At 51.9% G+C, this 14,495-nt stretch overlaps 5 protein-coding genes across 5 annotated transcripts; 3 read left to right on the top strand and 2 right to left on the bottom strand.

The window, feature by feature from the left end:
• Positions 1-300: 300 nt before the first annotated feature.
• On the bottom strand, positions 301-1,056 carry COCCADRAFT_38047 (uncharacterized protein; the record flags this gene model as incomplete). Its single annotated transcript, XM_007715567.1, has 1 exon — positions 301-1,056. The coding sequence occupies one exon, from the start codon at positions 1,054-1,056 to the stop codon at positions 301-303; it is 756 nt and encodes a 251-aa protein (XP_007713757.1).
• Positions 1,057-1,525: 469 nt separating this feature from the next.
• COCCADRAFT_38046 (uncharacterized protein) lies at positions 1,526-2,761 on the top strand (the record flags this gene model as incomplete). The annotated part of the gene is made up of 1 exon (XM_007715566.1): positions 1,526-2,761. One exon carries the CDS (start codon positions 1,526-1,528, stop codon positions 2,759-2,761), a length of 1,236 nt encoding a protein of 411 aa, XP_007713756.1.
• A 1,882-nt stretch (positions 2,762-4,643) lies between these two features.
• Positions 4,644-5,640, top strand: COCCADRAFT_6260 (class II peroxidase; the record flags this gene model as incomplete). The annotated part of the gene is made up of 2 exons (XM_007715541.1): positions 4,644-5,318; positions 5,449-5,640. The coding sequence occupies 2 exons, from the start codon at positions 4,644-4,646 to the stop codon at positions 5,638-5,640; spliced, it is 867 nt and encodes a 288-aa protein (XP_007713731.1).
• A 574-nt stretch (positions 5,641-6,214) lies between these two features.
• On the bottom strand, positions 6,215-7,820 carry COCCADRAFT_27439 (carbohydrate-binding module family 1 protein; the record flags this gene model as incomplete). Its single annotated transcript, XM_007715545.1, has 3 exons — positions 6,215-7,269; positions 7,317-7,601; positions 7,661-7,820. The coding sequence occupies 3 exons, from the start codon at positions 7,818-7,820 to the stop codon at positions 6,215-6,217; spliced, it is 1,500 nt and encodes a 499-aa protein (XP_007713735.1).
• A 4,090-nt stretch (positions 7,821-11,910) lies between these two features.
• Positions 11,911-14,253, top strand: COCCADRAFT_99949 (multicopper oxidase; the record flags this gene model as incomplete). The annotated part of the gene is made up of 3 exons (XM_007715565.1): positions 11,911-12,692; positions 12,741-12,937; positions 12,992-14,253. The coding sequence occupies 3 exons, from the start codon at positions 11,911-11,913 to the stop codon at positions 14,251-14,253; spliced, it is 2,241 nt and encodes a 746-aa protein (XP_007713755.1).
• Between the last annotated feature and the right edge of the window lie 242 nt (positions 14,254-14,495).

The raw sequence follows: 14,495 nt of genomic DNA, 5'->3' as shown, positions 1-14,495 counted from the left end.
ATATCACATTAAGACCCAAATCCATTCTCATTCCACTAAACTCCGCCACTCGATTACATGAAATCGCCGCCGCGCAAACAAGAAATGCGAAAAGGTATATGCCCTGAAAAGTAATAAACACCAGAGAATGCGTCTATTAAAGCCTGCTCCACCCAATGCATACAATCGTCAACAAGCCCACTGCGCCGTCGGGGGGGTATGATGCAATTACTCGTGATTCGTGATTCGTCCACCGGCTTGCTCTCCTCGTTGCAAATCCTCCTTGGACGCCATATCTTCAGACTGCCCTGGCCAGCCGTCTCAGGACATGCGCCCCCGCTTAGGTCCCCCGGAAGAGCCGTCCCGCCGGTCGTTGAATCCGTCCACGTTGAAAAAGTCGTTCATGAGCCGTCGCTTCTGCCCTGCGCCAGTGCCGAGTTGAAACAGATTTTGAGCAGCCGATCGCTGCAGGTTTCGTCCAGTCGAGCGGTTTGAAGATCGTCGGGGATTAGGGAATGCGCGGCGAGCAGCGGCTGATACATCCGTGGCGTTGTTGTCGTTTGTTGTCTCGGACGGGAAGGCCTGGGGCGTGGAAAACTGGAAAACGTGGTGCAAGGGCGACAAGTCAGCCTCGGTTGTTGTGGCCTCCATCTGGACAGGGGGCGCAGAGTCGCAGCGGTCTGCTGTCTCCATGACAGGGTCGAGAGTGTGCGAATCGTCTGGGCTGAGGTTTCGCTCCATGATGGGTGACGAGCTGCGGGCGCGCTTATCATCGAGGTATTCTTCTTCACTCTCGCTGCCCGACTGCTTGGGCAGAGATCCATCCAAGCGCTCCGTCGCCCACTGCCGTATTCTGTTGCTCTCTCCTCCGGTTGCCCCAATGTTCTCCTTGTCCAGATAGGCCAGTAGGTCATCGAGAGCTTCTTGATAGCCGTCTGCGCGGGCCCTGTCAAGGTCGGCAAGGGCGGACTTGTACAGATTGGTCACGTTCAAGGCTGCGGTACGGAACGACTGGTGCACGTCAGGCTGCCGCCTCGTCTTGGGCAGCGACGTGTTGAGACTTCGCATCGAGTCCATGACTGTGGGTGAAGGTTGGTGTTGCTGCTGCTGCTGCTGCCGTCGTCGATGCTGTGCAAGGCTTTGACGTGCTGAGGTGAGCTGCAAAAGCCTTGTGCACCCGCTCGCAGCGTCTCGGTTGCTGTCGTGGTTGAGTAAGCTTAAGCGTGTGTGTGGGTGTGTGTATAAAAAAAAGGAAACAAGTGACGGTCCAAGTAAGAGACTGTGAGGATATCGTACACTCACAAGGAGCGTCGTTGGGGTCAAAGACGTGGTCGCTCGCTGGCTGCCGTCTCTCCCGCGGGGTTCACGCTGACATGATTCTTTGGGCAAAGCCTGCTGGCCTGTGCGTCAATCACCCCCTTCAATCCACAACATCATCTCCGTCCGCCTCCTCAATCAAAGCCTGGCAGCTTTGATGAATTGCACATCAGCATACCTTTTGCTGTAAAATCTCATGTCCTCTTCGCTTTCATTTCCACTTTTCACTATGAAGTCGCCGTTAGAGAGCCTACCTGTTGAGTTGTTTGATATGATTGCTGCCGATTTCAGTCTACCAGAATACCAAAGCCTCCGTCTAGCTTCGCAACAGCTTTACCAGCTCGTCCATGCAAAGTTTGTGCGTCTCGCCTTTTCCGAGCAAGTTACCACTCTCAGCCCATCATCACTTGATCGCCTCAACAAGGTGTCGAGCCATCAAGGTCTTCGGAATGCCGTCAAAACTCTCCACATCCGGCTCCTGAACGAAGATGAATACGCAAATCTGAATGCAATTAGCCGTGTGGGTCGATTTCCTCCACCAAAGCGATTTCCTAGAGTGTTAGGTGTAAGAGACAACAACGTCAATGATGAGGCGGCCACATATGCCTACGTACTGCACCACGAACACCCCTCGCGCCTGTACGACGGGCTTCTGAAAGTTCTCAAAGGTCTGCCTCAATTAAAAACCATCCAACTTAGTATGAAGCCGTCTGCATCGTATATATGGGAACGCAGCGAAACACCTCATAGTCTCTTTCGAAGCAGGTGTTTTGAAGCCGTCATCTACGCTATTACCCACAGCAAGACCAAACTGGAAGAGTTCAGCATGGCTAGAAGAAAAAGCCGCAAGATTTTGTACAAACCGGTTGATCTTTCGTTTCTGGCCTTCCAACTGGGTCCACTCTCTCTACAGGCGCTGCAGCATTGCTTTTCCAATCTCCAGTCGCTCACATTATCAATCATGACAGGTTACGAGGCCCTGCGCCCAGATGGGTGGGCCAGCGGTATTTGTGGTTTCATTGCTGCTGCACCTAACCTCAAGAAGCTGACTCTGAGTCTGGATCGTGTCAGCGCAAAGTGGCCGTCGGCTTCGTTTGGTGGCATCGTGGTCAAATATCTAGCCACTTCCTGTCGACTACCATGTCTTGAGACACTCGAGGTTATAAACTGTGCACCGCATGGGAAAGACTTGGCTGATCTGATCCGAACATATTCTTCATCACTTCAATGCATCGTCCTTTCCCATATCCAGCTTTCAACCGATAAGTGGTGTCCAATTGGGGGCGCTCTAAAGGTATGCCAGAAACTAAGGTATTTCCGCCTGATTGCATTCGAGGACCGCTGGGTTAGCCTGTCAATCAAGGCACGAATGGTAGGTCGTCCGGACTTCGCTTGGAATGTAGATAAAGACCACCAAAACGTGTCTGATTGGCTCCACCGAGTCACGGGAGTGGAAGGGATTTGAAGTTGTCCAAGCAAATCATTCGGTCACAGACAACGGCATCCGTCATGCTGGGACAACCGCCTGCAGTCCTGTGGCTGAACAGACACGGCAGACCTCCTCCTGTCATCGTCAGCCAGACAATAGCTTCTTGAGCACTCTTAGACCGTTGATGTCACCGCAGTTGGCGAAAAAGTATATGGAAGCCTACCTGATAGGGATGTGAGTGGGTGATACGGCACAAGAGAATAATCTCGTTTTGGCAATGTGCTGTTCGTGGAAGAGTAAAGTTTATGCAAGAGAGGAAAGACGCGCGATTTGTCTACCTAGAGCCGCATTGTTCTAAGTCATGCACCAACGTGCCATGTCCAGTCAAGTTCCCTCTTTCCCGGCTCCCCCCGGCTGCCCGGTTCACCCTTTCACCGTCGATCTGACGATTGAATTGCCATTGGTGGCCACTGCATCACCGCACCCTGCCGTGATCATAACCACACGCATTAACAAAAGCCGGTCTACACCTCAACAAAAATCGCGAAAGGCGACAATGCGCGATCCAGACTGCGTCCCGAGGTACTCCATGCAGTGAGCAAAAACCTCCCGTGCAACATGACTACCTCAAGTCTTGTGCTAGTCGACTAAATCATCACCTGTGATCCGCTTCTTCCGGCGGTCTGACATCTTCCCCAATGGCTTTTAGTGTACCCAGTTCAGCTGAAGGAGTGCCAACGTCAAATTCAATACTCTTCCCACAATGCTAGTTATATTTATGGTTGAAGCTTAATTCGACATCGATCTGTAATCTCGCTTGTGAATCGCCCAATCATGCTGCTCGGATAGCCGATCATTCGCATCGGAGAACAGACGTAGAACATGGGGGCCTGTTATGCAGGCATCTCAAGGGGTTTCTTACTTGGCGAGTGAGACCATCAAGCACGCCAAGCAATGTCATGGTCGCGAGAAAGATCATTGCCATCCCTTCTAGAAAAACAGATCGACACTCAGTACGCCCGGACCTGAGTGATACCAGTTGCTAACACAGCAGCCTTTTGCAGAATAGGAAACCACCCCATTCCGTCATGTCAAAACGTTAATCTTCCAGCCGATGTATGTATACGCATGCACGAGCAGTCAGCCGCTATCGAAATTACAAAGTTCGACAGGCTGTCTACGATGAGATCCTAGAATAGGCCCATTCTACTATGCCACTTCTTGACAGTCCTAAGGCTCGAAGCCGGGCTATTACCGGCCCGATGCGCCGTATCTCACATCGTGCATTCCGTATTAAGTACAGGTCAGCGCCAGGTCTATGAATAAGCCAGTCGGTCCTACTCTCCTCGCTGGTAGTCGCTTGAATACTATAGTATCAGCAATCATCGACCAATGAGCCTTGGTTGTTCGCCAATGCCATCACCACGCGTCGCCAAGAAGGGTGCCTATGAACTTAGTAAACGACATAGTCAAACGGGATCAAAGACATGAATTCTAGGTCGAGGTAAGTAAAGCTTGCGAGTAGCATGAGAATTCAACTAGGATGAAGGGAAATTGATTCCCCGTGGGGAAGGTTGGGTCAAGGACCATTATGATCTATTCGTCCTACCATTTCCATGCTTCTTGTCAGCATCCCTTGCAAATGCGTAGAAACACCCACATCAAGATGACTAAGAGCGAACCCTGTAGATCGGAGGAGCGCGGACTTTATCAATATTCTCACGATGGTTTCAATTTCAATCGATGATATAAATATCAGGTTTTTTAACTTCATTTTTTCATTAACATCAGGTAGTTATTCTTCTTGGACTGCCATCAAGATATGGTATAATATTAATAATTCCTAACACCATACATTCTATTCCCTTTCATCTTACTTTGATCTATTATCCATTAACACCCACTCCCCTTCACAACCATGCGTCCCACAACCCCAGTCCTCGCCATTCTCACGGCAACAACAACCCCCATCACTGCCCTCAGCCTCTTCCCACGACAAAGCGCCTGTCCCTCCGTCTGGACCGACGTAGCCGCCTCCTTCGAAAAACAACTGACCTCATGCGGCAAATTCGCCCACACCCTGATCCGCCTTGCCTTCCATGACTGCAACTCCGGCTGCGATGGCAGCATAATCCTCACCGACGAATGCTCTGCTACGCAAAACCGCGGCCTCAATGACACATGCAACACACTCCGCAGCATGCGCACCCAATTCAACGTCGGCGCAGCCGACATCATCCAATTCGGCGCCGCCCTCGCCATCTCTGCCTGCCCGCTCGGCCCACGCGTTCAAGCATTCGTGGGCCGCCCCGACAAAGCGGAAGCCGCACCTGTTGGCTCCCTCCTCGAAAGCAGCGATTCCCCCGAAAAGCTGATTGCAGATTTCCGTGCCTTGGGCATTTCGGCAAAGGAAATGATTGCGTTGCTGGGCACGCATAGTGTGGCGGTGCAGTTATTTGATGATCCGAAGCAGGCGGGGAAAGGGTTGGATAGTACGCCGTCGAGGTACGATACTTTGTATTATAATCAGACAAAGTTTAGGACGGCGCCGTATACGCTGCAGAGTGATTTTGCCTTGGCGCATTTTAATGAGGTGTGTACTCTACCCCTTTTTCCCTCTTTCCCATTCCTTTCCCATTATTTTTTTTCCCTAAACCCTTCTCTCCACTACTACTATTATTATTATCGAAAGAAGGGGTTTGTATACTGATGAGATGATACAGACGGCGGATATCTGGGATTCGTTTATCGATTCTACGGATGCATGGACGCAAGCTTTTGTCCCGGCGTGGTTCAAGATGTCGACTGTGGGTGTCGACACGAGTAATTTGCAGGATTGCTCGGGTCTTGTTCCGGCTAGTAAGACGAAACGTCGTAAGAGTGCGGATGGGGTGGTGAAGAAGTTTAGGGTGTGAGTTTGGATGCGAAAGGGTGGTGGTGGGTAAGGGTTGATGAGTAGCTCTTTGTCTTTAATCGTAATGCTGATGACCTCATTTATCAATGTGCACGTGTGTCTCGTTTGTGTGTGTTTGCTTGCCTTTTCGATTGGTATTTTCTTGCTGGATCGAAGTAGTACGATAGAGACTTTCTTGAACATCTGTCCAAGTTCCAGCTAGCGTCAATACTAACATCATAATATTGTGCAGTAAAGTCCAGGGGTTCTTAATAGGTCTAGCATCGTCGATCTGGTTGTTTCTAACAGCTTAAAAGTGCGTAATATAGGTGCTGCTAAACGACCATACCGTTATGCTAGGACCACTTCTCATTCAACTATTCAAGTCCACCGAGACATGCATAACCCCTTCATCATTCAACAACAAGCACAACTTCACTCAGACATGCACAGAAGAAGCTCAAAGTATATATGCAAAAGAATTCGTCATTCAAGATAAAAACATCGCTACAAGAATCGAAGAAATCACCATCTAGGCTAAAAAGGTGTTATATATACAAAAGATGTTTTATCCCGGCAGGCGGGGGATACACGGCTTAGAGAAGAGCCTCAATCATACGGCGGATCTTGGCCGCCTTCTCGGCACCAGCCTCCTCCTCAAGGAAGGCAATAAAGGTCTCGAGGGTGTACTTCTTCTCACCAGCGCCAGCGGCGGGGGCGGAAGGAGCGGCGGAAGGAGCGGCCTCGGGGGTGACGTTGGTGGGCTCGGGCTTGGGGGCTGGGGTGTTGTCGGAGGGGCCGTTGTCAGATGGGGCGCCGGTGGAGGGAGCGCCAGTTGAAGGAGCACCGGTAGAGGGAGCGCCGGTGGAAGGAGCGTTGTTGGATGGGGGAGGCTGGGAACCGTTGCTGGATCCAGACTTGACGCACTGGAAGTAGTAGGGGTTCCACTGCTTGCACTCAAGGCCCTCGGCACATTCAGTCGCACCCTTGTAGTTCATGCCGCCACACTGGTAGTATTCCTTAACAGAGCCGCTAGCATCACCGCTAGCATCGCCGGTAGGGGTTGGGCGGACAGCGGTGGCCAAGGTGGTAGAGGCGACGGCGCTGGAAGAGGTAACGACAGGGAGAGCAGAAGAAGTGCCGTTGCTGATAGGGAAGGGGGCAGCAGGAGAGGGAACAACAGGGGCGGGAGTCTCAGCAGGGGTAGCAGAGGGCTCAGCATCCTCGGCGGGGCTGCTAGGAGTGGCAGCAGGAGTGGAAGCGGCAGCAGACGAAGCGGAAGCGACAGGAGTCTCGTCATCAGCAGGAGCACCAGCCTCAGGAGCAGGGGCACCAGAAAGGGTGCCAAAGGTCAGGAGGGAGGGGGTGGCCTTGGTACCGCCAGCAATCAGCTTAGGACCAGGGGCAGGGTAAGAGTCAAGGTTGGCGTGGATAGAGAAACCAAGACCTGGGCCAGTCTTGCTGTAGGCCTCAGGGAATGTGACACCCTTGGGCGCGAGAGTACCGCTACCAGTAACAGTAAGCTGGTAGCAAGTGACGTAGTGCTGAGCACCACCAGCAGGGCCAGCAGCGTGAAGCGCAATAGCCTCAGCGCGGAGGAGGTAGTCACCAGCGGCGAGGTCCTTGGGGATGGTGAAGTCGAGCTTTCCGCCTGTATTTCTGTCAGAGATGTCGAGTATAAAAGCATGAATAACATACAGTTGTAGTTGAGGTCCTTGGTACCCCAGAAGTCGTTGTCTCCCTGAGACGCGGCTGGGTTCTTGGCCCAGGTGTTCTCGTAGATCTTAAAGAACTCGCTGGAACCATCGGCAGTGGCGGCATCTTCAACCTTGGACAGGTAGGCAAGGACGGGTCCCCAGTGAGCACCACCAATGGCCTCGGTCTTGCAGTCACGGCTGTTGAACTGCTGGTGCATTTCAATAGTAACTGTGTCACCAGCTGCGAAAGCACACTTTCCCTTTGCGGCAGCAGGGCTGACGTTGCCTTTAAAATTGTGTTAGTACGAGAGATGTTGGCGGTAGAGAAGAAAAAAGAAGACATACACTGAAGAGCCTTGCTGGTGTAGTCCTCGATGGGGCTGTTGGTGGAAGGCAGCCTGGCGCAGGTGCTCTCAAGATCCTTTCCATTCTTCCAGAGCTGTTGGAAAGTGGCGTGGGCGTTGGCCATGGCGGCCAAGGCGGCGATGGTGGCGACGGTCTTCATCTTGTATATGGTGGCGGGGATGTAGTAGCGATGGTGTTGAGAATGAGTGACTGGTCAACTGAGTGATGAAAGAGTGACTGAAAGAAACAAACAAGCAGAGAATGACGAATCTTGCAAAGAAGGAATGTCCAGCGCAGCTGCGTTAGAGTTTCCATGGGTGAAGGGCATGATGGTTTATATTGCTCCGCGTAGGAGTCAGTCTCTGCCGTGAGGGCCGAGAACCAGTTAGCACAGGCGTGTTTAGCCGTTTCGTCGACGACGCATCCAATATCCAGAGCGGCACAGGGGGGCGCAACGTGTTTGAGGCAACGGACGGGAAACATTGACAAAGGAACACATGCTATGCCCTAACGAGGAGTCTGCGGGCCACGACCAGGCGGGCGGGTTGGTGGTGGAGAAGTGACAGATGTCCGACGTGGCCTAGCGCCGGCAGCCTTTGGCCAATCCGGACTAGCCTTGGTTTGATAATGCTATAGGCGAGATTTCGGTGCACTGCAGGGGCTCCCTCCCCATCCTTTCAATCGTCACTGATATGTACGTCTTCACTGATTCTACAACACAATTTCTGTTTCTACGCCGTGTATGCGGATTCCGGCATCTGCCGTGTCATGCCCGACGCTGCAGAGTAGATGGCTTGTCGCAGCCAGCCAACGTCTACTTACTGTGTAACAGCCTGTAAGCACCCAAAACTAGCTTTCGCCCGCCACGTGAAATCTCTGGTTGCCCGTAGCCATGATGCCATGACGTTGAGCGGGTGGCTTTAATCATGGGCTATCCTATGCAATTTTACAGGGTTGCGCCATGAGTTGCACTGCGGGTCAAGATGCAGTCGCCTGATGCCAGAGACAGAGCTGCTCCACGACCCCAAACTGCACAAGCATGCCGTTTGCGAGTCTAATATAAAAGCCAAAAGGCTACCTCCCAGTCATACACGACGGCATATTCCAATGCTGACCGGAGAGTACGTCAGTTGGGGTGAAGGGACGTATACATGTTCCGCGCGCCAAGCTGAAACACTATAGTGGATCCAGACGAAACACCATGTGCAGGGTCGCTTCATGGATTTCTGTCCCTTGTTAGCGCCGACATGTCGTTCACATGAGAGCGCATGAACAGCGGCTAAAATGGACGGTAAAGTACATTCTACGCCAACCGCATTCTGACGCCCATAGGCTTAGCGCTGTTTCGTTCATATTGTTTCAGTCTTCGGCTTTACTGATCTTCTGATTTCTCCCAGTACCATCGCAATGACAATTGAGATTTCAGGCCTACTTACACATTCCCTTATCGAAGATTGTGCAATAGTCATGTCTTTTTGGCCATGGCCGCATAATATGGTATCAACAAGCCGACCTTTGTGAAGACCAAAAGTCCTTGACTACGATTCTTGCCACAGATCCGTGACTTTGTACTCCGGTCTTCACACTAGTCCGGCCACCCATCATGTGATCGAGTAACTTGTGACTTTCCCAGCACTCCCTTGGTACCCGCTCGGTCGAGATCAATCCCAACCCGATAAATCGCTCAATCCCCAAACTAGCAACCTTCTAGCAGTCTTCTCTAGGGTCCTCTGGCTTAGGTATAAAGGAAACTATCCCTTCATAGTTCGAAATCTCCGACAAGTGGGTCCGCAAACAGTCTTTTAGTATCGAATGATAGGGCCAAATATTACTCCGATACACTATATTTGGCATTTTGCAAGTGGGAGATTGCTCCCAATAAGTCTCCTCCCGTCGTCTCTTATGACTGGAAGGATTTAGGGGTCAGTGCTAAGGCACGTCAATTCTACCACGAATGTCCAACTGAAGAGAGTGGGGTTTGGACTGCCTGCCAATAGATCGATATTGACTTGGCGTTGCGAGCCACGAACTGACAGCTTTTGTAGCCATTTCCCCTTCCATCCCTTCGCCATAATTCTTAAGCCAACCCCTCCCACTCTCGGTTACCCCATAAGACTCGCCTTCTTCTCGATGTTCGCCGTACCGGATACATGTAATACTGGATCAAGAAACTCTCTCGTTGAACCAGAGTATCGGCGGTATACAGTCTGAGACGCTATGCAACTGGCTGCTATGCGGTGACTTGGTGGAATAGGCCCATCTAAACTGATGTCGGGGTTCGGGAAGATCGCGGAAAAATATTGTGAGAAAAGTGCACGGCAAACCCCGTCAAAGGCTCTGCGAAAGCCCGCGCTTGCACATACTTACGTACGTGGCACAGTGGCAGTAGTGGATAACACACAAGACGCGGAAAAGCAGATTAATAGCTGCTGCTCAGTTGTTCGTCACGACAACCATCAACCAGCTTACGGTTCAACGCGTGTCTTCCGACTCAAGAACTCGTGAACTCGTCTGATGGCCAAGCGGTGTCAACGGCTCAGGCTCGCGCCCACTACTTTCACACACGGCTACATGTCAGGTCAATAATGGCTTGATGATGGATCGCGGCAACAGCCGATGCCACTCACAAACACTCAACATTTTGAAATAGCGGTGACTGTCAAACACCGATAAGAAGACGTAATCATGCCTGACGATGAGCTGAAGCTGTGGTGGCGAGATTGAAGGTTAGAACACACATTGAGGCGCTGCACCAGAAAATTGGCAGATGTTGTGGTAACGAGACTAAGAGTTAAAGAATACAGAGGCGCAGTACAGGGTAATTGGAAGAGAAAAGCACTTGTTACTATTTGAGGACAATGCATTGTAGCCGAACCTGACATTTGTTAGTGTACCCGTGGGCAAGCCCTGGCGCCTAGCCATTCGATATGGAAATTGTAGTAAGTTCTTTGCCTAACGCGCTAACATACTAGCACCAGTACACTAGGCATCCAGAGCACTTCGCCTCACTAGCAAGCGAATATGTGGCGCGTCAGCATCAGCTTTTATGCATTCATATCACACGCCGAGTACTTGGTGCCTGGCCTTAGACGCAGGGGGTTCACCCATAAAGTCGTTTTTCCAATACGTAAAAGATGGGGCAATTGGACAAAAAGCATACCGACTAGAGAGTTTCAGATGCACTGCATGACGGAAGATATTCCCCGTGGTAGAACTTGACATCGTTGACACTCCAGAACAGTTGAAGGATGCTGTGTAGCCGGGCTCCGGCCCCTTTCATGATCGTCCGGTGCACGGCTAGGCGAAGCTTGTTTTCACATCTCAAACAACGACTTCTCGGCCCTTTTCTTCTCTCGCTGCGCCATTGGGCTTTCCACATCGCCACAAACTCGAACAAGCGTCCATACTCGCAGAGGCTTCGCGGGCTGCCGTTATGGCAATTCCCGCAAGCATCCGGCGCCCCAAGAAATGCCCCGCGTTCACAGCAATACGAAATGCCCTGACTAGCCGTACGTAGGCTCTCCGCCAGCCGACACGCCATGGCGATCAGGAGTGTCATATTATACGACTACTATCAAAATATACTTTAGGATGCCCGCTCATTGATTCCGTTGTGAACAGCGTAGGTGTATTGTGCCTTCATGCGCACGCGAGCTTGTGACGTTGGCGACTTTCAGCCTCACGTTCGCTTGTCCCCTGATGCAGGTACCGGCACTTTATGCCGCGTATTCCTTTTGTGACGAGCAACGACAAGCGAAGCCACGACTTGACTCTCTGCAGATCATATACCGATATACGTGGTGCTGGTATTGGGTGGCTGATCTCGTGTTCGCCAAAAGGGTTAGACGTCTGTGTGGCGTTCCATGGCATCCATATCAACGCTGAAAAAGAAATTCAACCTCGCTTTTCTCTTGATACCATTTGCTGATAACGTCCACAAGGTGAGGATCGGCCCTCGCTACATCTCTAGATTTCCTTTTCAAGTAACTATTCACGATGCCAGTGTCTCAAGTCTCTATCCTTCGGGCTTAGCCTTGGGCAGGCCGTATACGCAGTACCATAGTTCAACAAAGGAGATGGAGTTAAGGCAAACCTCAGCTCAGAGATGATCATTTATAGATGGCGTTGTCCCTCAACAATTCGATCGACCAGGCCAGTCTCTTCCTAACACAGTCACTCGTTTCTTTTGTGGTCGTTCTCAGAGCAAGTACCCAGCCGTTGTACTTGTCCCATCTGTTTATTGCTACGCCATGGTCGCCTACAGTCCTTACCTTGCCGCAACGGCATCCCTTTCTTCTGTGTATCCCGCAGTTACACCTGCCGAGTTTCGCGCCCCGTCCGCTTGTAATGTTGTGACTGCTACAGTCACAGAATACGCCACCGCAAGGCCCACCACCAATCCTCATGGACACGGCGGACCTTACTACAATCCTTACAACGATGAGCCTCTTCCATTTGTTTGGCCGGGAACGCCCTCTCACGGTGAACTCTACCCTCCTCCTCGGCCTTCTGCTCCTTTCCCATACGGTGGCCCAGCGAAAGACTCGTACGATGGGCCATGCTGGATCCCCAAGGGTACTGACAAGCTCATCCCTGCTCTGCCAAATGTTGAGCAATGCGGAAACTCTCAGTGGGGTTCGATCGATACCCCCCATCTCCCAATCAATGGCCTCCCCGGTGGTCACTCAAATGGCTCGTATTCATTCCCTACCAAGTCCATTGTAAACCCTCCGTACCCTACTGCGGGAGGTCATGGTCACGGTCACGGACATGGAAGTCATGGACATGGAGGTCATGGGCACGTTTCCTCTAACGCGACCAACACCTACACCGGTGGACCCACTGCTGGACCCACCGGTGGACCTACCACCACCCCTGTGGCAGATCCTCTTTGTCCCACCATGCCTGACACTGGAGTGACGAGAACTTATGATCTCCATGTGGCCTACCAGACCATCGCACCGGATGGTGTGACCAGGAATGGATTGACTGTCAACGGTCAATTTCCAGGACCGCTTATCGAAGCCAACTGGTATGTATAAACCTTGGTGATCTTCGTGCCCTCGCTAACAGCTTGCAGGGGTGATTGGATTCTGTGGAGAGTTACCAACGATCTTACCGACGAAGGCACTACGCTACACCCGCACGGTCTTTTGCAGACGACAACCAGTTGGTATGATGGTGTCCCGGCAGTAGCCCAATGCCCTGTTGTGCCCAACGGTGGCTACCAGGAGATGCTGTTCCGCGCTGACCGTTACGGAACATCGTGGTATCACAGTAAGTTTATAACAGCTGGATGATACATTTCGGATCTCATGCTGACCTTTCCAGGCCACTACAGCGCTCAGTACTCTGGTGGTGCGCATGGCCCGATGGTCATCTATGGCCCCAAGCACGAGGAATACGACATTGACATTGGTCCCATCGTCCTTGAGGATTGGTTCCATGCTGATTACTACTCCTTGGTTGAAGGCACCATGGCTGGAAGATTCCCTCCGTCAAACAACAATCTGATCAATGGACGCATGAACTATCCGTGTGCCAACACAACTCTGCCTTGCACACCCAACGCTGGTGTTGCCAAGTTCAAGTTCCAGTCTGGCAAGAAGCATCTACTCCGTCTCATCAACACGGGTGCCGAAGGAAACCAGAAGTTCAGCATCGATGGACACGTCATGAAGGTCATTGCAGTTGACTTCATCCCGATTGAACCGTACACCACCAACGTCGTTACCCTTGCCGTCGGTCAGCGATCTGATGTCATTATCGAGGCAACCGGAAACCCCAATGACACTTTCTGGATGCGCTCTCAGCTCGCTCAAGGATTCCGCTGCACACTTACCGACGGTATCTCGCCCAACGCCCTTGCAGCTGTCTACTACGAGGACGCCGATACGGATGCTATTCCGCAGTCCACCTCAGATGTCACCCAAGCACAGCTCGAGCAGTGCAAGAACGACCCGATCGATCTCGGTATCCCTCTATGCAAGATTCCTCTAGGAGAGCCCGACCACGTCGAGCGTGTCGACTTCGAGTTCCGCTCCAACGGCACAAACTTCATCTGGTATCTCAACAACAGCACTTACCGCGGTAACTTCAACGATCCCACCCTCATCAAGGCATTCAACGGCGAGACCAACTTCCCAGCCGAGTCAAACGTGTACCAGTTCCCCGGCGCCGAGCACGTCCGCATCCACCTCGTCAACCACGGCATGATCGGCGGCCACCCAATGCATCTCCACGGCCACGACTTCCACGTCCTCGCCGAGGGCTACGGCGAGTGGGACGGCACCGTCACCAACCCCGAGAACACACTCCGCCGCGACGTCCACCAGATGCAGAACGCACGCAACGTCAGCGGCGTCGTCGAGCCCTCCTACATGGTCCTGCAATTCGTGCAAGACAACCCGGGTGCCTGGCCTCTGCACTGCCATCTCGCATGGCACGTTAGCGGTGGTTTGTTCATGCAGATCCTCGAGAGGCCCGATGATATCCGCCAGCAGGATTTCGACGAGGATGTGTTTAGGCTCTGTGATGAGTGGGATGTCTACAGCGCGTCGACTACGCTCAACCAGATCGACTCGGGATTGTAAATTTGTAGTATAATACCCTTCTTTTGTACATTGTATGCGGGTTTTTTGGGGGATTGCGGTTGCGTTGAAGCGTGGTGGGGCCGTTTTAAGATTCTCGTAGAGAGGTTGGTTTATATGTTGTATAATTTTATCTTGTTTTGGCCCGGTATATATGTGCTTGTGTGCTTGTGTGCTTAGTGGTGTAGAGTGCTTGGTGATAATTTATAGGCGATGCTGCTGACAGAACAGGACAAAGCCGTGAG

Source organism: Bipolaris zeicola (genome assembly GCF_000523435.1).
Source record: "Bipolaris zeicola 26-R-13 unplaced genomic scaffold scaffold_109, whole genome shotgun sequence".
Lineage (NCBI taxonomy): Eukaryota > Fungi > Ascomycota > Dothideomycetes > Pleosporales > Pleosporaceae > Bipolaris > Bipolaris zeicola.
The sequence above is the reverse complement of the archived record's forward strand: the minus strand, read 5'-3'. Positions and strand labels throughout refer to the sequence as shown.